This window comes from Pyrus communis, chromosome 8, assembly GCF_963583255.1.
Source record: "Pyrus communis chromosome 8, drPyrComm1.1, whole genome shotgun sequence".
NCBI lineage: Eukaryota > Viridiplantae > Streptophyta > Magnoliopsida > Rosales > Rosaceae > Pyrus > Pyrus communis.
This window is the reverse complement of record NC_084810.1, coordinates 6,322,213-6,348,169: the sequence shown is the minus strand read 5'-3', so window position 1 is coordinate 6,348,169 and position 25,957 is coordinate 6,322,213. Positions and strand designations below refer to the sequence as shown.

The following is a 25,957-nucleotide window of genomic DNA, read 5'->3' as shown; positions in this document are numbered from 1 at the left end:
GTGAGTGCAATGTAATCTTGTCTGGATATGGTTCTAGTTCTCAATCTTGTCTGAATTCAACTTAATATAGGTAGGACCAATGATGTCTATGACGAAGATGAGCATTTTTTAGGCAAAACAATTTCTAACTGACCAGAGTTAAGGACAATCAACATTGTAGGTGATGTGGAAAGAGTAGCATTGGAACTATTAAGATGAACTGGGGATGTTGATTCTTGTACATTTAAAGATTGAGAATTACTGAACACGGTGGTATTAGAGAGTGAACTACAAGAACCAATGAGATTACTATGAGCAAGTACATGTGACTGTGAAGCAAAAGTAGACAATTGAACAACAATTGGTCTTAACTGTGTACTAGTACTTGAACATGATTGAGAGGAAGTAGAAGTTCTAACCAAATCCAGATAGGAAAAAAAACTTTCATCATATATTATATTGCAAGACACTAGAATCTTATATGTCAAATCATTGTAACAAATAGCACCTTTATATCCATAAGAATAACCAAGAAACACACACTGCATGGACCTGGTTTGCAGTTTATTGATATTGTATGGCCTAAGATATGGATAAATGGTAGAACTAAATATCTTGATAGAGGACAAATCAGGAGTCTACCAAATACTATCCAAAAGAGAGACTTCAACTTAAGTGTCTTACAAGGCATCCGATTAATCAAGAACACAACATGTGCCACTACATGATACCAAAATTTCTATGGTAACTTGGCAACATATGACAAAATGATGGAAGTCTCAATTAAGTGTCGATGTTTCCTTTCTACCAACCTGTTTTGCTGTGGGGTGTAAGGGCATGAAACAAAATGTAGAATTCCATTGGTAGAAAGATAACTCTGAAATGCATTACTCATAAACTCTCCACCACCATCAAATTGTAAAATCTTAATTTGAATATGAAATTGGTTTTGAACATAAGCACAAAATTTTAGAAATGTTCCAAAAGCTTCAGGTTTATTAATTAAAGGGTAAATCCATACAAAACTAGTGGCTTCATCTATAAAAGACACATAATATCGAAAGTCCTCAAGAGACATAGTTGGTGAAGGCCCCCACACATCTGTGTGAATCTTATGAAAATGAACCTCAATCTCATCTAATGAATCATGAAAAGGAATCCTACTCATTTTTCCATCTAGACAATGTGTACAAACTTTTACATGATCATCTGTAATACAAGAAATTTTAGAATCTCTTACCATAATAGTCAACACCTTATTAGAAGGGTGCCCAAGCCTTTGATGCCACAGGGAACTCCTCACTGCATGCCCTAAGAAAGCAGAAGATAAACCACCTTTATTCAACAATGTAGGAAAAATATATACAGGAACCTTAAACAGTTCATTATTGCTACTCTTTCCTTGATGAAGTATCACCCATGTTACCTTGTCCTGCACAAAAAACTGTTATTCATCACATATAAACCAATTATGATTATCTTTGCATAACTTCTTCATAGATAACAGATTTACAGTCAATATAGGAACATGCAAAATATTCTTACGAAATAAAGAATGAGATGGAGTTTACAAAGTTCCATTGCCAATATGTTTAACTATCAAACCTTCACTATTTCCCATAACTATTTTCTCTATGGAGTAGCTCTTGAAAGTAATGTGACATCAAGACTCATATGATGAGATGCTCCTATGTCAAGAATCCAGGAATCTCCTACAGCAAATTCATAAGAGTTTTGAGCATTCATTGCTATGAAATTTGCTTGACCAGAAGATATTGCTTCATTTGTTTGAACAACATATTGATTAGGAGGTGAACATTGGTGGTTAAGGTCGAGGAACTAATTGAAAACCCTAATATGCATAGTTAGCAGAGAGATGGAGGAGGCTGATTCCCTTGGTAAGAGTAATTGCATATGTACCTGCAATTAATAGCTATATGGCCTCGTTTTCCACAAATATGACATTCTAGAACTATTGGTTTCATTTTTGTACAGACAAGTCACTGCAGTGTGACCTTTTCAAGAACAAATCTAACATTCAGGAATAGGCTCATACCTATTATTAGAATTACCAGACCAAGGTTTCCATGAATTTCTATTTCAAGCACCATTGAATTGAGGCTTGTACCCACCATTACCTCTAGGCCTATAAGAGTTATTGTTATAAGACTTAGAACCTTGACCAGAATTATGTTGAGACTAAAAAATTAGTTCCATTATATTGAAAAACACCTTGAGATGGAGATTGATAACCAACATTAGATGAAGATTGATTTCCATCATGATATCCCTGTGAAGATTGTGAGGAAGAACTAGAACTAAAAGAATTTGCAACACCACCTTGAGTAGGACCATTAACATACATTACCAGAGATTTCATTCCAGCCTTAACACTCTTCACAACACCCACCAATTGTACTCTGAATTCCTCCAATGTAATAGCAGTATCCCTAGCCAAGATTACAGTCCTAATCATATCATAATCATAGGGTAGACCAAACAAGGCAGTAATAATCAAATCATTATCAAAAACTTTTCCCCCAACAGCTTGTAACTGATCTTTAAGTGCTTTCAATCTCAACATATATTTGTCAATTGTATCACTATCCTTTTAAGTGATTAACTTTAGCACTAGACACATCCATATAACGATCTTGCAATACAGTCTAGACCTCATACGATCTTTTACAACCAACAACATATTCAATAGCATCATCACTTAAAGTAGCAATCAACAGACTTAACAAAGCCATATCTTCCTTAACCCAATCTTTATATGCATTACTAATTTCTTTGGTAACCCCATATTCAGGTGTAAGAATAAACATTGGAGGACAAATGGACTTTCCAGTGAAATGAGCAAGAAGATCATATCCACGAAGTACAGAACAAAATTGAAAACTCCATTTGATAAAGTTTTCATCACTAAGCTTACTTGTAAGCATACCAAGCAGACTTTCAATCTTCACAGTAGTAGAGAAGATGATCACAAACAATCTTTGTAATACCATAAATCAAGAAACAGATCAAGAACCCAGATGGCTTGAAAATTACCCAGATGAAATTCCACTCAACAACTGTGTAAAATTACCAAAAATTGAACAAGAATCAATTCTTTTATATATATATATATATATATATATATATATATATATGTATACAAAAATCTTCCAAAGTCAACAACTTCGTATGGCATCGACCTTCAAACAATTTTACAAGAACTCAAACATATATGGCATCGGCTTTCATGAAATCAAACAGAAATGTTGTAATTTCGACTACAGAGAAAGAACCATATCACATCTTTTCCAGCGAAGTGAATAGCGGAAGAAGAATCCAGCATCAGCCGCGCAAGCGATACTAGCTCTCAATACCATATTAACACTCACAGTAGAGAATCAAGAAACAGAGAAATCAAGGATTTAGAGAGAACTTAAGAGAGAAGAAAGGAAGCTGAGAAGTATTTCACTAGAGAAAACAGTTATTACAATTGAACTTATCTCTCTACAAATGAGAGAGAAAGAGTATTTATACACTAATATTCAGATTAGGTAGCTTAGGACATAAGCCATAGTTTATGTGGCAATACTGTTGACGTGGCATATTTGATATGGACAATACTAATTATGATGTACATATCCAATACATTAGGCCTTGTTTGGTGTAAATTCTACAATTCTTAAGGAAAATTTAATGCCGACATCAAAATTTTAGATTTTGGATAAGTTTACATTAATTTGTCTTTGATGAAGGTAGAAGAATGATAAATCATGAAGGAAAGTTATCGCTTCTAATCGTACCATTTTGTGGGGAATTAGAAGGGATAACTTTCCCTCACAATGACTAATCCATCTTTCACCTTTAAGCTTGAACATAATTTAAAAGTTGACATTCATTTCTTCTTACATATATCGAATCTAGTGAGTTGTTCAATTGAAACCAATTCTACACGTACGCCAAATGAGAGGCCTTAATGTTTAAGCGAGAGGCAGTACTAATTAACTATTAAGTGTGCATGCTTGTGGATAACTAGAACTAATGATGCCTACACCTGTTCTGGAGTGACAGCCAGAGACTGAAGAATGTTGTTTATGTGGTGTTATGTATCCATTTGGTTAAAGAAAATATATATGTTAATAGAGATTTTAGATGTCTAAATAAAAGCAATCATTTATATTTCACTAGTATTACTGCAACTTACATTCTCATAATTCTACTTAATTATTACCCAAGAAACCACTAATATCATTTCTTCCCCTTGTTCTATTTATACAAAATCGAGACATTAAAATGTAACCAAAGTTCACAACGCACACAGCCTTTGACTGATCTCTATAATCAATCAAAAAAGTCATCTTGATCATTTGGCTTTGGAGACGTCAACAAGGCCGTATACAATCTGAGCCTGTCCTCTCCCAGTGAAGAACACCTTGATAGAGGTCTCCTAGGCCTTATAAACGACAACGAAGTCAGCGTTAACCGGTGCTTGTACCTCCTCCAAGCCAACTGAATTGCCACAGCAGCCCAAGTCCTCCAACCGGGTGAGTAGTACCGTGCACTTCTCTTAACCTTTTCGTTCACAAATGTGTACCGAAAATGTTGAGTCACGTATTTGACATCCTCAGCTTCAAGGCTAAATGCCTCTGTGGTTTCAAGAGTGACTAATGTGGAGGAAGATGGTGGTAATCTTTCTATAAAGGGCCTTCTGAGACACCATGACAAAAGCTCATCGCCGCTGAAGTTGCCAGGGCCTAACATGCAGCAACTTTTCACACCATCTCTGAGAACTTGGCTGCTTTGAAGGTGACCCCTTACTACAAACAGCATTCTTTGAACTGGATCTCCTTCTCTAGTTATCTGTATGAAGCTCATAAAGGTCACTGTTAAAATTTGAATTGCAGAAAAAAAACGCAGGACTAGCAATTTTATTCTATGTACTATTGCTACCATATTTTACTTGAAGTTATCATTTAATAAGCATGTAATAGAGTAAAACTAGAATCGAACGTCTGTTGCTGTGAGTGTGGCCTAAGTTGCACATAAAACTATAAGGTCCACAAGTATTGTCACAGCTCTTTTTAATCAACAATTAGCGTCCATGGGATTTGAACTCAGAACCTGCTCCAACAGAGTGAAGACTGAGTTTTGCTAGATAAATAGTCATATGCCACGGGCACTGTTATAGCTAAAGAATAGGCATATCGATCGGTAACTCACTGTTTCTCCTTTTGGGAATATAAGAGACTTCACACGGTCACAAATATTCTCAAGAACCAGATCATCCATATGTTGGAACAATGGCACCTGAAACAAGTTTCAATAACTAAGGAATTAGCTAGATGGTGTTCATATTAAAAAATTATCTACTCTGTGCCTCTCTAGTAATGTTTGTAATTTGTACTTAGAGCTGCCCAACTTTAGTTATTTTGAAGGCTGGCCCTAACCATTATTTGACTAAAGTGAATAGATTAGAAGTGTGTATAGAAACATACCTGTCTTACTAAGTCCAAGCATAGATGATATTTGATGTCCCTCCTGAGGCCCTCAGGGAGGTTTCTGATCATCTCACATTCATCTACGCCACGCATGGCGGCCCATCTCTGGCGCTCGTAGTTTCGCACTCGCTGTCTAAACCCCTGAGGTAAATGCCTCTTCCTCATCCACCACTCTATGTTTCTCATCTTCAATTGCATTGCTTGTTTCTTAGATGTTGTCGCATGCAAAAACACCTGTACGCACGTACAGTACTCAAAAGAAAGAGAATTAACCATGAATTCCTCTTGAACGTCTTGAATTTTCTTATGTAAGACAGTTTGACATATTATATTATCAGAATATAAATAAAGACTCTTGACTAAACGATATCATGTCAAAATGTGTGGTCCTAAAAATCTTGACCAAGTTATTTACCTTTATGTTTCCTATCAACATGGTGACCAAAAGCAGCCCACTAGTTAGAACAATGATGTTGAAAACAACCTCTAACCACTCAGTTGAGCTTTCCAAGTTTCCGAAGGTGCTGCACATAATTCAATCATTTAACACTTAACACAAAGACCGAAGGTAATCAAAATATAACAATATAAAATAATTAAGAAGGGGTCGGTAAAAGAGGTGGAAATGAATAGTACCTGAGAGTCATTAGGCCCCAAAAGATGGGAAAAAGTATTTTTTCCAATCGGCTATCGTTTGTAACAAGCTGAACAGTCCATGAATAAGCTCCATAATCGTAATGATCGGCATTGTCTAAGCACGTCGACCGTGCTTTTCTGTTCCCCGCCCAGGCAAGTCTCGCTGCGTCGCTGAGAGTGTTTGTTGCTCCGTAGTAAATAGGGTCTTTGCAAGCTAGTATTCTGAGGCCACATCCACTTGATTCTCTGCATTGCTCTTTCAGGCATTTCTCTGCCCTTTGGATTCCTAACAAGTACCAACATGCTCCTGCAGCCTGCAAATTAACATCAGATCATAGACAGAGAAAAATAATTAAACATATTTACATCAAGTCTCCCGAGTCGCAAATTAGCAACTTAATTCTCTAAACCCAAAACCCTAAATAATAAGATGGTTGACACGATAAAAACTTTTATTATTTGGATAATATGATGGGTTATAGGCAAGAAAAAAAATCAGTTTGGAGGTGAAAAGTTGAATTTTCTGTAAAAAGAAGTTATACATGTTTCTAAGTTGGTATTACACGGGAAACAACATCAGCACAGAAAATAATTAGAGAATCTAAAGATTTCTTAATCTGTTTGTTAAAAAAATAAAATAAAAAATTCTTAATCACGTACGTCGTACGCATCTTTTGTCTCTTCATAAAACTCCTTTTGGACCAAAAAAAAAAAAAAAAAAAAAACAATTATATTATAAGCGAAAACAAAAAGGTGTAAAATCACATAGTATGTTGGGTAAATTACAATATACCATCTGATGTTTGGGATGAAATTGCAATCTTATACAACATCTTTAAAATATTTCAATTTCATACATTAATTAACATTTTATTATAAGCTCATACTTCTGTTAGTCAAATCGTTAATTTGATCATTGAGTAATGATGTGGTAAATAAAAAATCTATATTTTTGCTGATGTGTTAGTTAAATTTGTTTACATAAATTAAAAAGGGAAGTGTTATAGGACAATTCTCATTAAAAAATAAACTAAAAATAAAATGGGCCCACCCCTAGAATCCTACTCTAACTTTCCATTTCGTCCTTCCCCATCTCCTCCCTCACAGCCACCGCTGATAAACACCATCCTCACCCTCCTATCATCGGTGACCACCTCTCTCTCTCTCATCGGTTTGAGCAAGCAACCCACAGTCTCCTCGGTTTCATTGCATCTACATCTGCCGTCGTCGAGCACCGTCTTGTACACCGTCCCCAGATTCCCTTTCCCCAACATCTCCACCCGGTCCCTCTGTTCGCCTACACCCTCTGATCGTCTCCCTGCTCCCTCTCCTCTTCTTCCTGCTCTCGCTCCCCGCTATCAAGCTAGAGCCGTCGAGATCTCTCGCGCAGTATTGGGCAACGAAGAACCTAGCAGACATCACCTCCTTCGCGGCTTCGTCTCCTTCATCGATGTTTTCAGTTCATCTCCTGCAACCTCTTTGCGTCCTTCGTTTGCATCGCCTCATCATCTTCAATCTCTCTCAGAGCTAGCTATTATTCCCAAATCAATTGAAAGTTGAAACCCTAAAATCCCGAATTGGCCCCAAATTCCTGTTGGGATTCTCAGACGAGTTCTATTTGCAGGAATCATCCAGGGTTCAAACATGGTACGATCCATTATTTTTGTTTACTGGAATTTGGGATTGGTTGTGCTTCAACTCCATAGCGAAGAGGCAGAGAGTCTGTGGGGACGCGAAAGTTACGGAGATTTCTTAGATGAAGTGTGATTGAAGAGGCATGATGGGCACTTGGCATTAAGTTCTTTTTTCTTTTTTAAATATATTTATTCTCTTTTTTAAATTTATTTATTTGAATTTTTTATCTTTATGAACAGACACGTTATCAGTTAACGGTTAACTTAACAGAATTTTTAACGAATGTATAAAATTGAAATGAAATGTTAAAAAATGTATGAAATTAAAGGGTTTTAAAAATATTGTACAAGGTTGCAATTACCATCAAACTTGAGAGGGTAAAATGTAATTTGTCCTAATATGTTTGTGGTTATGTGATTATAAGATCATAAATAATTATCGATGTGAAGTATGAGTGGGGAAGGATTTGGATCCTCTCCTGAGCCCAAGGAGATGATCATCTTGATCAAGACACGTGGAACGTTGAATTTTTATCCAAAGGTTACAAATAGAATGATCCCTTTAAAGTTATAATAATTATAGTTGTTGAATAAAAATCTAATAGCCCACATGTTTTGGTTAGAAGGATCCTCTTCTTAGGCTCAAGAGAGGATCTAAATCCAAGTGGGGAAAACCATTTTAGTATACCGTAAACACGATTCAATACATTAAATGTTATGATACAATTAATTGAATATTTTTTAATCAAATTTTCAATCAATTATATTATAATATTTAATATATCAAATCGTGTTTCTGGTATACTAGAAAAATATATTATGAATGGGTGACACAATGCTTAAAAAGAAGGTACAATTGTTTGCCCTCATTCTCGGCAATGAGAGCGCTTTTCCAAATCACATGTATGACGATTGGGCCAAGCTTCTTGTTTTCGATTCTCGATTAATCATTTAATCATTCATGCCATGGGTAAGATTATGTTAATCTTCTTGGTCTCTTCCTTCTCTTTATTGTCGGGTTGAAGTGGACGTCACAACAATCACCACCGGGTGAAAACCCTAGACGTAAGAATTTTAAATGACCTGCATGGCATCAAGATTCCAACACCTTTTTACATGAAAAGAATATGTTATGATTTCTATTGTCGGATATTCTGGGCGCCACCTTATCTTTTTTTATCAATTTTTTTTTTTTGTCACCCTGCTGTATAATTGGTCACAGTTATCAAATTACTAATTGTATGTATTTATTTATCTATTTAATATTATTATTGTTCGTTTATGAAATTTTCATTATGGCATGGTTCATTTTTTAACATAAAGCATTATGTCATTGTCACATTCAAAAAATTTTAGAGGATAACACGTAGTGCTTTTCTATTTTGATATGTTATATTGGCAAACTGTTAGTATTATGATATCCACGCATTAGTTTACTTAATTAACAATCTAACAATATAACATATCAAAATCATATAACACTAACATCTTAAATCATCTTAAGAAAGGAAATTAGTTGCACTCTTCCTATATAAAAACAATCAAGTTGAGGGCTTGAAGGATTTGTGGAAGATGTATACTTACATGGGCAGCGACAAAATATGCAATCAAGTTGAGGGCTATCCCCCACCAAACAGTTCCAAAAATGTAGCCAGAGAGATTTTGCATCCGACGCAGGAGGCAGACAGAGTGATAGATCTTTGGGAGATATTGGAAGAAAAACATCAAGAACACTGTCATCACAACGGTCACCGATCCTCTCTCCAACAGTGAAGGAATTACCACCCATAATATTATCTGAAATACATATTCGCAAAATAATTCTTAATTTGCTAGCTAAATATTTTGTTTCAATATACAAAACCTCTCTTTTTCGTAACAGCGGCATGAAAAATTAGGTTCACAGAAAATGTTTTATCAGTACTGAAAAATGAACATATTCATGTTGTTTTGTTACATAAATAATTTCTAATACAAGTGAAATTCTACACTAATTTACACAGAAGGAGAGGAGGGGGAGTTTGAATCTACAACGTAGTGGCTTGACAAGAAAAACCCTAATCACTAAGGTAATCCACCACTTGCTTCCAACAAATTGAGAATTCATGTTTAGTTAGACTCAAAACATTTTGTCAACATCAATGATCTTTTGGATAAACATTATATGCACAAGTATTACACCCGGACTATTACTTTTACATGATGCTATTATATTGTTTCTTAATTAGGCATATTCTTGAATCAATGTCTCTCAAAATATTACTTCAAACTTTAGTGGCAAACATCATTCCCTTACACCTTAAAATAGTGCAATGTATATATAGTAAGTGCTCCAACCACTTAATTGACAAAAGAAAAATAAAAATAATTATAATAAACCTACTTATTAGAGGAAGAAATTTCTTATCTTCTCATTATATATTATAAATAAATGATTAAATGCCACAAGCATGCCTTTAAAAAAAATATCATCAAAACAAAGACCCTAAATTCCTTAACCAAAACAAATGCTTTAGCCAATACTTTTCCCACAACACCCTCGCCCACCAAATCTTACTCACAAGAAAACTAAAGGAGGGTGTAATTGCACCACAAATTTGGGTTATAAATAAAAAGAAAAACGTATTGGTGTCCAAAAATATATTCTGCAAAAAAAGAAAAGAAAACCCGTTTTATGCTTTTATGTTGTCTGTGCTCTATACCCTTTTCTGGAACGAAGAGAGATGACAGTATGACATAGCTAACTCACATGTTACAGCCTTTCCTCACTGCAAAATACGTGTGCATTTTTGCTGTATTGCATAAAAACAAGTAATTGGCATGCATCTGTCACCTTCTTATTTCTCAATGCCACCTTTCTACATCAAACCTTAAACAAACGGACCAAATATCTTTGATAATGACAAATATATTATATATAGAGAGAAACCACGGCAACTATCACAACAAAGATAGCAAAAAGAAAAGATATTTAATGACGATGAGTAGTAAACGATTACCTTTAAAAATCCACCTCAAAATTAGTACTATTGATATTTAGACATGCTAAATTCCCAGACACTTAAAACTCACTCACGCTTAAGCTCACACACACATTGTCATAGAGATAAGTTTTAACGTTATGTGTGGGACCATCTATATTCGAAGATGCTAAGTATCTATGTCAGTTTTGTGTGTTTTAACAGCATCTAACCAAAATTAATTCATGAATCTTACCTGGGGTATGGGCAGAATAACAAAGAGGTCAAACAAAAACCCCTTCTTTGACTTCAAGTACTTGAGAGCCACAGACCTTGGACTAGTGTCGCGCAGCCCATTGGCTCCTCCACCATCCCCACCAACCATGGCGGTGAAGGAGTAGCGCTTGGCCATCTTCAGCTGCAACCACATGTTCCACACGTGCAGAACGTCCGTCATGCAGCGGAGCACCGTCACCGTGATGGCAAGCCACCCGTCCACAAACAGGCACATACAGCTCTGGCTAATGGACAAAGCATAGAAGAAGAGAGGGTCTATGATGAGCCCCGATGCACACACAAGAAGGAAAATCCTGTTCCATTCTTGAACCCATTTCGCCCTCGGGTCGAGAACTTGGCCTAGCGACCAACCGGGCCTCCTCCGCCGCTGCAACAAACACATGTTGTACAAGCAGTTGTTCTCAAAATTTCCTCCATGAGATGTACTGCTTCCATCACTTTTTTCGTCGTCTTCTCGTACCTCGTGGTCTTCGTGAACTTCGGATTCGGATTCTTCGTCGGAGATATAGTGCTGCATGCGTGAAGAAGTCTGAGAAATTTCGTGCTCACTAGGCATGGTGGTGATTAGTGGGATGGGTGGGAATTAAGTTTATGCGTTTTGATGAGCATCTTTGCTGGCTTTGAAAGGATATATGTATTTGCCTAAAGGACAGCAATAATTGGAGAGGGCGGAACCAGTGAATTAGGCAGAGGGAAGAGGGTGATGACAAATTTTATTTTGAAATTACCAGATTGCCCTCCAGTTAAAATCCACTCTGGATCTTTTCTGAGTTGTACAGGGCGATGTATACTTGTTTGACAGGTCACCAATTACTCTATTCATATAAAAATATTATTTTACCATCTATTATTACCATTATATCTACACGAAATTATCATTAATGTTGCTTTGCAAAATTCGGATTGAGGCAGAATGATTTTATTTATTTACTTTGTTTAAGCATCCAAATGAGTACAATATTTGCTCCATTTGTTTAAGGCATACAAGCACAAGTTGAAGGGCAAAACTATCACAAGTACATTCTCACTACAAAGGAATAATGGTGTAATCCAAACGACTTTTTTTTTTTCAATAGAAAATAAACATTGCTAAAACTTGGTTCTTCTTTAGGAGAAAAAGAAGAAGAATTTTCCGCGATTTATTAATTATAATACATTAATACAATTATCTTCAACCGTTGGATCCAATAAATTTGCCTTATATTATCTGCGGGTGCATCACAGATGGTGCACAGTGCGCTACATAGAATGAACTCCAGCCACATTTTAGGTCTTACTTACACATGGTGGTCGTCCCTTGGCCGATATGTTAAAACTAGAAGAAATAGAATGGGATATATCAAATATTTTAGGAGATCCTAATATAAGAGGTCTTACAAAGTTTCATTTATATACACAATATAATAGAAATCAATTAGTAAAAGATTCAGCACGTGATGATGAAAGTGAGCTATATCACACAATCTGGCATTTCATTGGAGCTGGCCTTAATCTCTCTGGTAACGTGAAATGTGAAAAAGAAGAAAAATATGGGAGTATATAAACAAGGTTGCATGTAAGTATCACTCCATAAAAAGCTAAGAGCCACTACATTAATGAGATATTTAATGATCAAGAATGAGTATAAGAAGAAAGCAAAACATTCCAATTCATGATTTTCCTCCATTAAAAAAAAAAAATGTGGATCGGACATTAAAATTAGTAATTCAATACCCTCAGTACAAGGAATGAGTTAAACTAAGTTAAATTAGTTGATTTGATTCTCGTACCTAATTTTGACTCTCCTTATCCTTACATTCTGATTACACATAAATTAACATGATAATTTAATAATAATAAAAAGAGTCTAGTCACAATATGATTAAACATTTTTGGTGCATCAATAATATGGATGAGCCCATTTTTGTGATAGGAATTGAAATACTCAAGAAGGGGTCACATGGACGAATTTAGCACATTATCCTGTCCAAAAGGAAATGCAACATGTTTTAGGAATTTTGGCGTGCTTTGAGTGCATGCATGGTTTCTCAATTGCAATCCACCGATAATTATTAAATATGTGTCATGTAAACTATTATTTAGGATTGAAAGTTTTACAAAACTTCGAGTTATTTCCATTGTCTTCTAGAACATCATAATTGCCATTATTTTGAATGACTCCACAATTGCCAAAATTTCGAGCACAGCATGTGATAAATGCAATAGTCCAAATATTATGCGTATATGTCTTATTTCCGTAGAGAGGAGATTAAATAAATAAATAAAAAGTAAAGTTACGCTTACTATATATATATATATGTACAATCATTTGTATCATCTATTTAATAGAGGTAGAGTCTACCAATACATATGATTTCTCATCTCTATTAGAAAGATTGTACAAATAATGGTATAAAGGTAATGCTAGAGAGACTAAAATTCTAAACTAAATTTTATAAAACAAATGATGCAGATGTTAATAATTAGATTATTATTTAAGTATTGATTAACGTATTTATTTTATATTGATAACATAAAATTTGGTTTGTAAATTTGATCTTTCTAGTATTATCTATAGTATAAATATGAGATAAGGATCGCATTTAAACAAAAAACAAAAAAAAAGTTGATTCAACTGTTGTTCAATCAAGACTTGAAAATATGAAAGAAAAAAAAATCTTCCAATATAATTACTTTTTTGTGATCTAATAATCAACCTGGCACCTGTCTATATAATCACAACGTTCCTATATAACGCTCAAAAATTCCAGAGGTGAAGTGAGGTAAGATTCTTTAGCATGTTTTTCCGTGATATGATTATAGCTACTAAGCTTGATTAGACTACACTCGAAGTCTCGAAAGCTGATACAGCCACTCCTCTCTTGTCATAGATCACCTGTCCATCGGTATTTGGTTCTCCACAGAATAGAAGTCTCTCGGTTGGCGTGGTTTCACGAAATATATTTTCCTTTATTGAGAGGATGTAAAGAAAAGAAAAGAATCATTTCCGGATCTCTTTCAATTAATCATTCTCATTAAATAATTTAGATCTTTAAAATTTCATTTAACGGCTAAAGTTATTATAACTTTTAAAGTAGGCATTTGTTTATAACCGTTGAATCAAATTTCAAGAACTTGAATTGTTTGATGAAGAGAATTATATGGAAAGGATCCGGAGATAATCATTTTCCATAGAAAAAATTTACATCGACTTACACCAGAAGTTTACCAAGAGAAACGTTTTACCTCCTTTATAATTGGTTATATAATGAAATCTTAGTTTCCTTTCGTTATATATACGTGTATGGTGAAAGGAATAATATTTCGAACCGTAAGGATTTGACAGTGAAAGACTGGATACTGAAATAAAATTTATACGCAACTTGTAATTGCCATAAACTATAAGAACTACTTTTGTTTGGTTTATAATAACTGCGTGAGAGTGATCTTGATCTTGGATGGACCCCCATAGGAAAATATCCACGATGTCGTAACAGTGTCTGTAACACTGTAAAGGGTAGTTTGGGAAATGAAAATAGACGGAGAGCTAATTAAGCTAGGTATAGAGGTGGGGGAAACAAAAGAAGAAGGGTGGGGGCAAAGAGTAGTGTGAGGGTGAAGGGAAGGAAAGGGACTGGGGAGAGAGGGACGTGGCAACGATTACATAAAAGTTCGAAGAAGCTAGGTTCCATGCAGCTTCGTCTCTTTGTTTGTTTCCTCATCAATTGTCATCAATTATATTCTATCGCTATCTGTCAAAATATATGTACTGTATAACGTTACTAAAACCTACTTGGACAATCGATACATTTCGAAATTCTGAACCCATATATCGATCTAATCTAAGTACGTAACTTTTTTGTTTTTTTTCTTTTCTTTCGGTGGCTGTATATTTCTCTGGATCTTTTGCATCGCCCAGATCTCCCCGGCCGGCACTCTATTTGTCTCTGTGCATGATGATAACTGAGAATTAGGAAACGCAGTCCTGATCTCTGCATGCATGGAATAGTTAATTGTCATGTGACTGCTATAGTTTTCTGTTGTCTTGTCCACCAATTTTACTGTTTAGTGGTATTCCTATTTATTTATAAGTAAAAGGTTTTAAATTCGGTTATTGTCAAAGGTAAACTCATTCAAACTAAAAATATGACTTTAGCCCCTGAAACTCAAGTTTCTTTACATAAAACCCGACATAATATTTTTACCTGAATAAAACCTAGTGACTAGACTCCACATAAGCAAATTCATTAATTGGGTTTGAATTCACACATTTTGCTTTTTTTCGGATGACTAGAATACCCCTAATTACAATTTTAACTTTTTGTTTTGTTGATAAAATTACAATTTTAACTTTAATTGTGCAGGATTAATGATTCTAAAAAAATAAATTAATGTTTATATTTATTGCATAGTATAACAAATTAGAGATTGATGTTTCTGTCAAAAATAAATAAATAAATAAAAGAAACAATTATGCTATACTTTTCTTAAGACTCGTTATTGTTTATCACTTACCAAATGAAAATATGAAAGGACACTACAAAAATATTTTATATAAACATATAGGTAAATTATTTAAACATATGTATTATAATAAAATTTGCTCAGTTTATGTAATAATGCATGCAAAGTATCTAAAGGAATGCTATTTGATTCAAAATTAATTTGCTTATATTTTAAATCACAATATAGGTAAAATATGTGCACAAATGTATTAGTAATAAAATGTGTCATCCACAAAATAAAGGAATGTAATTTGATTAAAAATAGTGTAGCCACTACTTTTTGTTTATTGAATTTTAATTTACCTTTTTTTTTTTTTTTTTTTTTTTTTACCAAAATAATGTATCTACAACATAATATTTACAAATATAATGTATCTACTACTTTATGAATTTTAATTTATGACACACCCCGAATCTAAAAGTGGAGCGTGCTGGCCGTCACATGAGGGTGACGTAGCCAAATGCACAGTGCGGAAGCAAAGGAGTGAAAATATAAGAAAAATAAAGTCAACAAAATAATTTACAATAAAAAGATCAGTGAGTGATAGTGACAAACATAGAAGGAAAAATGCAAAGTAGAAGTTCAAGTTTCCTAGGTGCAATCCAGAATAAACAAGCACTACACAAGTGATAACTAGAAAGTCCTACATGGAGGGTGCTCTGTCAGAAATGCCTCAATGCCTCTTTCGTCACCCATGTTCTCGCTACCTAAAACCTGGAGGGGCGCAAAACAAAAAACGTAAGTGGGCAAAAACAAATTTTTCCAAACCATTTCAATAACAAGTAATAACCCCTCTCTGTAAAACCCGTATACTTTCCAGAAAATATTATACGTACTTGTATATCAAATCATGCTAAAACGATAAAGCTCAAATATGCCATCCCAGAATATCCAATCAAACAGTATAAGTATTAAGCAGGTGAGATAAAACAAATCATAATATGCCAATGATATCATTACGTCAGCCGGAGTCACCTAAAGTGATCTGTACGGCTGAAACTATAGCTCCTCAACCACTATCCTGCACACGAGTCGGAGCCACCTATAGTGGTCTGTACGATAGGCTGGGTGTAAATAAATACGCTCAGTGCTACGATCACGTGAAGGCTGTGCGATGTATCACAAGTCACCTACGAGTCGGAACCACCTATAGTGGTTTGTACAACAGGCTGACACCTGTCTTGGATCCAAGATGAGTGTACGGTGCGGGAGGTGAACAATCACATGAAGGCTAGGCCCTACTCTGGTATAGCACAATCACCGAGGTGCAGGACTATAAGCTATAACTCAATCTCATCAACACCACATCTATCACTAACAACATACTCACCTGACTTACCTGAGCATCTGTGGCACCAAAGTATACATATATGCAACTACTAATGCATAAATAAATATGCAAACACTATGCATGGCATTTAAAAACATATAAACATTTAATTTCATTTTCTGGAAAAATTCTCAAGTATATAGGTATATACGGAAAACCAAAAGCCCAATCCCTGATATGTAGAAGGGTCGTAAGCCCCGAGCCTCGTGTGGCTACGCTCGTCCTCCGGATAGTCCTCACCTATTTGCGAAACAACTATAAAACCGTCAATTTAATGCACATAACCAACCTTAGGTAATAACTTCTCATACATTGCTCAATTAGGGTGTTTGAATATACCAACGTGCTCTACTCAACCTCACAAACATCCCCATATTTTTAAAATAATTTTCTGACCTCCCATGCGCCGCCACGCACTGGCCAAGGCACGGCTAGACGCGTCGACCATGCGTGGGCACGTGCCTGGCACGCGTGTGGAACCCTAACGATGTTAGGGAATATTTTGTTAAAACCCTAACAGACGTTAACGCCCGTTACCTGACGCCGTTAGAATATTCTGTTAACTCTGACGGAATATTCTCCTCCTTCTCCGGTGAGCCTCGCCAGTCGCCGCCATCTGCAACTCGAATTTCGCTGAAAACTGGGAAAATTATCAAACTTCAATATCTTCTTCATTTCTCAACCAAAATCCATGAAATTTGTACCAAAATGAAGCTTACAACGAGTTGAACAAAACCTTACCACTTTGGGGACCCAAAACCAACGGAATCTCGCTGGAAAAACTCACGATATTCCGCCCAAACCTGTAACTCCCTGAAACTAGGCTTCCCGACGTCCAAAACACTTCAAAATTGTTCCCCCAAGCTACGTGAAGACGTCCTAAAACTTCCTAGAACCTTAAAAACTTCTAAAAACCTCACAATCATGTGTGCATGAACAGTGCACCAAATTGGGGTTCCATGGTTCTCGGGTTTTCGAAGGTCTCACGTCCTAAAAAGGGTATGGATGAACTCCTGAGCTCACAAGGAACACAAAAGTAAACTCCTCGACGTCGATCCGTGCATGGAAAGTTGGTTTCGAAGTGCGTCCATACACTTGCAAAGGAAAGGGAAGAAAATGGAAGAAAATTCAAGAGAGAGAGAAGAGAGAGAGGGTCCACGGGTGTGAGTGTGTGTGGATGAGATCCAGATGGCAGCCCACAAACAAAAACAATTCAAACAACACCCTATAACGCTAAATAACGTCCAAGGGCAAAATCATCATTTCACACTAACGGTACAAAAATCGAGACGGGCTGTCACAATTTACCTATTGTTTTTTTTTAACAAAATAATGTATCTATAATATACCTATTGTTTGATTCAAAATAATGTACCTATAATATACCTATTGTTTATGAATTTTAATTTACCTATTGTTTGATTCGAAATAATGTATCTATAATAATGTAGTTTTGATGCACAATATTAAAATAATTATGTTGCACCTATGTTTATACAACAATCAAAATGTGTCTAGCATATACAACAATACATAAAAAAATAATTTACCTGCAAGTTAGAGAAACGTTAGACGATTCAAAATATATTATATAATTTTTTTAATTATTAGAATAAATTAATTTACCTCCCGATTAATACAGATATAATTAATGCAAACTATACCACAAACAATGGTAAATTTGTGGTATGATATGAAAACAATCAATGCAAGACAACAGTTTATATTATTTTACTTTTCTGCTACTTTTAATTTGGCATAAATTTAGGGATTTGGAAAATGAAAGAGAAAGTATTAGTGGCATGAGTGTAAATAAATTGTACTAGTAGGTCAATAGTGCTATGATGTGGTTGCAAATTTTAAATTTGGGTTTTTATTGGAGGTTTAAAGATAAATGGGTTTTTATTTAGAAATCATGAGTTGTATGGGCCAAAACCTAAAGCACCCAAATTCAAACCATTTACGGCTTAACAGAGGCTAAAGTTCTCTCATGTCTTGCCATTTAGTATTATGGTCTAGTGAATTTCTGTTCACTTGTAAGGGAGAGGTCCTAAGTTCGATTATCTCCAAGGCTGAAGTTCAGATTGTTTATGGCTAGTCCATTGTAACGCTTAGTCCACTCTCCATTCTCTAATGTAGATAATATTGAATTATTAAAAAAGAAAGATTTCCCTACCTTAATTATAACCACAAGTTAAGCCCTAAGATTAACATAAGTGCTGAGAAGGGGGAGAAAAATGGGGTTGGGTTTTAAAATATAATTTAGTTAGATTATGAGTTTCATTATATTGTCTCAATGAAAATGAAATGACAAGACTAATTATCAATCTTGCCACTTAGTATTATGGTATAGTGGTATTATTCTTCACTTGTAAGTAAGAGGTCTTAGGTTCAATGTTTGCCAAAGACGAATTTGAACCACATTATTGCTAACCCATTATGAGGTTAAGCCTACCCCCACCTCTGAGTGTAGATAATATCGATTGTTAAAAAAATATATATATTAGTTTTAGATCTAAAGCTATTTTATTTAATTTTTTATTAATTTCAGCAACACAACTTGTTTGTGATAAATCTTGGAAAGTAGATTGACAGTTTTTAATGAGTTTCAAAAACATTTTTTTTGGAAAAAATAATGTATAGAGTTAACTTTTGCACGGTAAATTGGTTTTTTTTTTTTTTTTTTTTTTTTTTTTTTTTTTTTTTTTTGTTTTAGTACAACAATAAATCTTATACTAAGGGGAGAGAGAGTTTAGCTAAGTCACACAATGGGTAACCTAATTTGGTATCGAATTTGCCATCTACCATATTCGAACATAAGAACTCTCACTTACAAGTGAAGAGGAATACCACCAGATTGTACTACTGAGTAACGAGTAAATTGGTAGTTAGATTCATAACTTAAATGAAATGTTAAGGGCTTATGAGCTAGAATATGCCAACATTTTACCTCTTAAAACGTCTCACATTGAGAAAAATATGGATAGAGCAGCTTCAAATCTTTTAATAAGATAATAAAATTGACAATTTTTAATGAGTTTAAAGACTTAATTTCCACGACCGTAATAATTTAAAGAACAAATCAATAATTTACTCTCTACCCTTGATGATTATTTTAAGTAAATAATCAATAAATTTTTTGTTGTAGCACACGTAAGCATTCAACACTTTGCATGTCTTTTTTTTTTTTTTTTTTTTCTTGAAATTATAAATTTTGTTAAATTAGATGGTAGATTAGTTTTCAATGGAGTTCGAACCTACGCTATCATGTAAAAACTCAACACATTTCTATCATTGTAGTAAAGAACCACTTGCCAACACTTTGCATGTTAGGTATCAGGGATATTTGGCGTTTAGTGCAACACGGATGAGCCCCACTGCCGCCGGGTTAAGGCTGCGAGTTCGTACAAAGGCTATTTTCTTTGTCCTCTAGTAAAATGAAACTGTCCCATAATTACTTTTTGGCTTTTTATTATTGCATCACTTTTTTTATGGTATCTTCTACGGATGAGATCTATATATATTGGTGGCTCCATCTTTACTGAGTGAAGATACAGATAATAATATAAATATATGATAAATATAGCATTATTTTTTTTATTTTTCAAATTTATCTATTATACTATTAGTATAAATTTCTGATAACTTTATTGTATTTGTTATTTTAGGAAAAAAAAAGGAAGTGGCATACTTTAAATGGAGCTGCAGAGAAGAAAAACCTTGTAGTAAACATTGAAAATTTCACATCAGCAGAGCATAATATGTGTTATGTAGATACATGTAACGTAACATGAGCACATTAGTATCATGTGACAATATTTGTCACGTCGAAAAATACCATTTCTTTGTTTTTCTTTAAGAATTGTTTCAATTAGTCTCTCTATATATGCATGAAAAGTGAATAAAATTGATATTTCTCTTCACTTGTAATTGAGATCTCAAATTTGGATCACATGTATAACAAAAAGGGTTTACTGTTTGTACTAAGTTGAATACCTTACTATGACTAATTTATTATGTGAATTAAGTTACACTCCTCTTTTTGGAGTAGGAATATCATTATATGTATTTAAAAAAATTGTGAGTACCATAGCACACATCAATTTAAAGTGAGGTCCATTAATTTGTGTGTGCATATATTTAGGTAGATAGTTAATCAATCTCTTCACTACAGAGTGTAGAACGTTTTCCCTGTACAATCAATTATTGTTGTACAAAATATGAGATGGTGGGCATAAGCATGCATGTGAATGTGTTGTAGGTATATGATTAACAATTCGACCGTACCCCTTGGATCATACTCAGGTTCTGTTTGGTATTGCCCCTTTTTTTTATTTTATATATATATATATATATATATATATTATTATTTTTTGATCAAAACTTATTTCACTTTAAAGTTAAATAATAAAAAATATTTAGTAAAAATAAAATATCCTACTTATTTTAAAAGCATGGACATCCAGATAATTGCTTTTAAAAACATGTAGGTGTTGCAGCTTATTTTATCTGATAAGGGTAAAGGGGTCGGCGGCAAGGAGAAGAGAGATTGAGAGAGATATGTTTGTAGAATTGTAGGAGAATGTGTGTGATATCCCTAAAGCTGGTTCGGTATGGGATAATGAACCGAAAACGGCATATCAAGTCCCAAACCGGAAATCTGACGACCAATCCCAAACCAAAATTTGGGTATTCCCGAAATATTTTCGGTATTTCGGAATTTTTTGAAACCGAACCTGCATTAAAACCCCAATTTAAAATCAGAGACAATGAGTGAATCAGTGAAGATTGAAGGTGTAGAGAGAGATAGAGTGAAGAGTTAGTCAAACCTTCGTCTTCCTCCTAACCCAAGCCCCAATTTGAAACCCTAAGCCCTCCCCAATTTGAAACCCTAACCTTAATTGGAAACCCCACACACACAGATAATTGCTGGAGAGAATCGGAGGTGGGGATGAAGCAGTGAGATGTGGTGGTGGTTGAAGTAGAGAGAGATTGTCGGAGTCAGATGGTGAGAGGATGATGGGTGGGTGACCTTTGAGCTTTGAATTCGAAAGGAGAGACAGAAAGAGTCTATGACCTTGGCGAATGAATAGACGGAAGAGAGTGAGATGGGAGAGACTTTGTCTAAAGAGTCTGAATCTTTAGATAGCACCTATGTGCTTTTTTGCACACTTCACTTATTTTAATATTATATAATAGGCCATTATAGATATGTTTGCAGTTTGCTTGATAGAAATATTGACAGCACACAACATATCATGTGCTTTTCTACACACTTTGCTTATTTTAATAATATATCATAGATATTAAAGTTCGGTTCAGGACATGGGTTTTCTGCACACATCATGTGCTTAAGTGCTTTTCTGCACCATTATAGATATTTATTAAAGTTCGGTTTGGGATATGGATACCAAATGGTGTTAAGATGTGAGACCGAGTCCCATACCGAATAAGTCGGGATCAATACTAAAATTTTTGGGATTTTCGGTTCGGGTTTTTTTGGGTTTGGTTTCGGTTCAGTTTTGGATTTTTGGTATTTTTTTTTTCCATCCCCAGTTATCCATCCTACATAGTGCCTTTATTTATAGTAGTAAAGGATAAAAGAAATTCCTTCATACCTAATGAATACAAGTTGTAACAGGAAATGATAACTATAATAGAATCTAATCTAGGATTTACGCAATCACATATAAACTAGGAAAGTTTACAACACTCACCCTTGAGTGTGTAAATACTCAAGGTAGATTTAGCATCATGCAAAAGTTGAGGAAGTCGACTCGTCGGCACTGATTCTAAGGAACAACGCTTATTCTCAATAAGGTAGGAACTTGCATAAGTAAGTGAGTCTCACTAAAAACCCTAAGGCTATGGCAAAACCTTGAGTAGGGACAAAATCCATAGTCTAAGGAAAAATGTGTGAGAAATGCAAAAGTCAAAAGAAATGTCTAAGGGATATCATCAGGGATATTACCAGCCCAAGATGAGTGCCTCGTTAAAACCTAGTTAGGTAACAAAAACACAGTGGGAAAAATGCTCCTAATCATAGGGAAAAAGAGTATATTAAGATCACGCAAGTATTCTTCAGGATACTCTCCCTGAGTTTGACATAATTCCAAAGAAAAATAGCAATGTTACAACTCAGAAAGTTTATGCATACCAATTCCATGAACAAGCTTCTGAAATGTTGTCTTCGGCAATGATTTGGTGAAGAGGTTGGCCATATTGTCTTGTGAATGGATTTGCGTGACTTCAATCTTCTGATGCTCTTGTTGTTGATGTGAAAAGAAGAATTTCAGTGCAATGTGCTTGGTATTGTCTCTTTTGATATAACCCTTATTGAGATGTTCAATGTATGTTGTGTTGTCTTCAAAGATCGTTGTCGGGACATCAACAGTTGGGTAAAGATCGCAAGAGCTTTGAATATGGCTCACAATTGCTCTCAACCAAAAGTATTCTCGAGTTGCTTCATGTAAGGCGAGAATTTTAGCATGGTTATAGGAAGTGGCAACTAAGGTTTGTTTAGTTGACCTCCAAGAGATTTCGGTGCCTCCAATGGTAAAGGTATAACCCGTTTCAGAACATGCCTTGTGCAGATAAGAAAAATATCCTGCATCGGCATAATCAACAAGGCGAGAATCGACGCAAGAATTAGGGGGTGCTGCATCACTCGAGGATCCGTATAGATAGAACAAACCCAAATTCGTAGTACCCTTAAGGTAACGGAAGATGTTTTTCACTCCAGTCCAATGTCAAAAGATTAACAACGAAGGAAATGTCGGGTCTAGTGCATTGAGCTAAGTACAATAAAGCGCCTATCGTACTTAGATAAGGAAATTCAAGCTCCAAAATCTCTTCATCATCCACCTTCGGACGTAAGGGATTTCATTTTGCATCTAGTGATTGAACGACCATAAGAGTACTTGAAGGCTTTGCTTTGTCCTCATTAAAGCGGCGCAACACCTTTTGGGTATAGTTCGATTGATGTACTGGGATTCCATCCAAATGGTGCTCTATCTCGAGACTGAGACAGTATCGAGTCTTTCTTAGATCTTTCATCTCAAATTTCGACTTCAAGTGCGCAACAGTTCTTGCGAGCTCTTCAGGAGTTTCGATAAAGTTCATGTCATTAACATATACTGCAATAATCGTAAATCCGGAATGTGACTTCTTAATGAACACACAAGGGCATAGTTCGTTGTTCACATATCCCTAACTAGTTAAATACTTAATCAGACGGTTATACCACATTCTTCCGGATTATTTCAAACCATAAAATGAACGTCCTAGCCGAATTGAGAGCGTGTTCCGGGGTGAGAAATATTTGAACCAGTCAATGTAAGTCCTTCTGGAACTTTCATATAAATTTCGTATCAAGATCCCCATAGAGATACGCAATTACTACGTCCATGCACTGCATACTCAGTTTTTTGGAAACTACCAAACTGATAAGGTAGTGAAAAGTAATCACATCCATAATTGGTGAATAAGTTTCGTCATAGTTAATCTCGGGGCGTTGTGAGAAACCTTGTGCAACAAGACAAGCTTTGTAACGCATAATTTCGTTCTTCTCATTACACTTTCGAACGAAAACCCACTTGTAGTCAATGAGCTTCACATATGGAAAAGTAGAAGCTACAGATCCAAACACCTTACAATTCGCAAGCGAATTGAATTTGACTTAGATTGCTTATTTCCAGTTTGACCAATAAGTTCTATGTCGACAATCATCAACAGAACATAGTTCAATGTCATCACTCAACATGATCTCAGTAGTTACTACAAATGCTATTGCATTTTCGATGATCATCTCATTTCTACGCCACACATCATCTAAGGTAGCATAGTAGACCGAAATCTCACAATTCTCAGGAAGATGATTCGTCTCTTCAAGGACGCTTCCATAATCTAGAATTTCCTCATGCGATGGATATAATGAGTAAGCGATAGTCAGATTTATGTAGGCTCTTCAAGACCTTGTGCCATGGATTTCCTCTTTTGGGGATGTGAATCCTTTAAACTAAGAGGTCTGTCATGCTTTTGTATAAAGGCAGATGATTAACTAGCCGATAATTTACGTAGATCACCAAGATTGGTGTCCCAGGCCTCCATGAGGGAAGTTCGTTGTACATTTGGTACATCCATCTTTGCAGGCGTTTTTAAAGCTGGAATATGTGATCTTGTCATTCGCCTTAGATCGGTAAAAGCATCTAGCATGCTCTGAGCTATATTCTGGAGATTTAATATATGCTGCACTTCAGTTTCAGACTGAGCGGTGCGGGGGTCTAAATGAGACAAAGTGAGGGTTGTCCATGATAATTCACGTCGTTCTTCAGGAACGTTAACGTTCTTATCTCCCTCTAATGATAGGAAGACTGTCTCATAGAAGTGACAATACGCGAAATGAGTGGTAAACAGATCGCCTGTCAAAGGTTCTAAGTAATGAATAATCGAAGAAGAATCATATCCGACATAAATTCTCATCCTTTGATGAAGCCTTATTTTTGTACGTAAGAGCGGTGAGATCGGCACATAGACAGCACAACCAAAACACGCAGATGTGATATGTCGGGTTCGTATTCGGTAACCAACTGAAGGGTACTAAATGGTTATGTTGCAATAGGCCTCAGGCGGACCAACTTTGTTGCGTGCAATATTGCATGGCCCCAAGCAGCGATCGAGAACTTGGTACGTATGACCAACGATCGAGCAATCATTTGTAAGTGCTTAATGAGCCAGGCTATTTTGGGTGTGAATATAGGGTACGAGATATTCAATTTCAACCCCAATCGACATGCAATAGTCATCAAAAGTTTTAGATGTGAATTTTCCAGCATTATCCAATCGAATATATTTGATCGGATAATCAGGGTGATGAGCCCTGAGCTTGATAACCTGAGCCAACGGTTTGGAGAATGCAGCGTTCTTTGTGGGCAACAATCACACGTGTGACCAACATGTGGAAGCGTCAACCAAAACCATAAAGTATCTAAATGGTTCGTATGGAGGGTGAATCGATCCATAAATTTCCCCCTGAATCTGTTTTAGAAAAATGGGAGGATTCAAACGAATCTTGTCATAAGAAGGCTTAGTAATAAGCTTTCCCATAAAACATGTTTGACATGTAATTCCTTGGATATAACC

At 35.4% G+C, this 25,957-nt stretch overlaps 1 protein-coding gene across 1 annotated transcript; it reads right to left on the bottom strand.

The window, feature by feature from the left end:
* Nucleotides 1-4,131: 4,131 nt before the first annotated feature.
* Nucleotides 4,132-11,658, bottom strand: LOC137741749 (cyclic nucleotide-gated ion channel 4-like). The gene is made up of 7 exons (XM_068481472.1): nt 10,961-11,658; nt 9,329-9,541; nt 6,111-6,424; nt 5,890-5,998; nt 5,472-5,708; nt 5,197-5,283; nt 4,132-4,836 (listed from the first exon to the last, which is right to left on the bottom strand). Exons 1-7 carry the CDS (start codon nt 11,555-11,557, stop codon nt 4,318-4,320), a joined length of 2,076 nt encoding a protein of 691 aa, XP_068337573.1. The 5' UTR covers nt 11,558-11,658; the 3' UTR covers nt 4,132-4,317.
* Between the last annotated feature and the right edge of the window lie 14,299 nt (nt 11,659-25,957).

Excerpts from the sequence above, each read along its gene's own strand:
- LOC137741749 (XM_068481472.1), bottom strand. The coding sequence starts at position 11,557 with ATGCCTAGTGAGCACGAAATTTCTCAGACTTCTTCACGCATGCAGCAC. Across the intron at positions 5,709-5,889 it reads TGTTGATAGGAAACATAAAG|GTGTTTTTGCATGCGACAAC; the intron begins GTAAATAACTTG and ends ACGTGCGTACAG. Across the intron at positions 5,284-5,471 it reads GCTTGGACTTAGTAAGACAG|GTGCCATTGTTCCAACATAT; the intron begins GTATGTTTCTAT and ends AACTTGTTTCAG.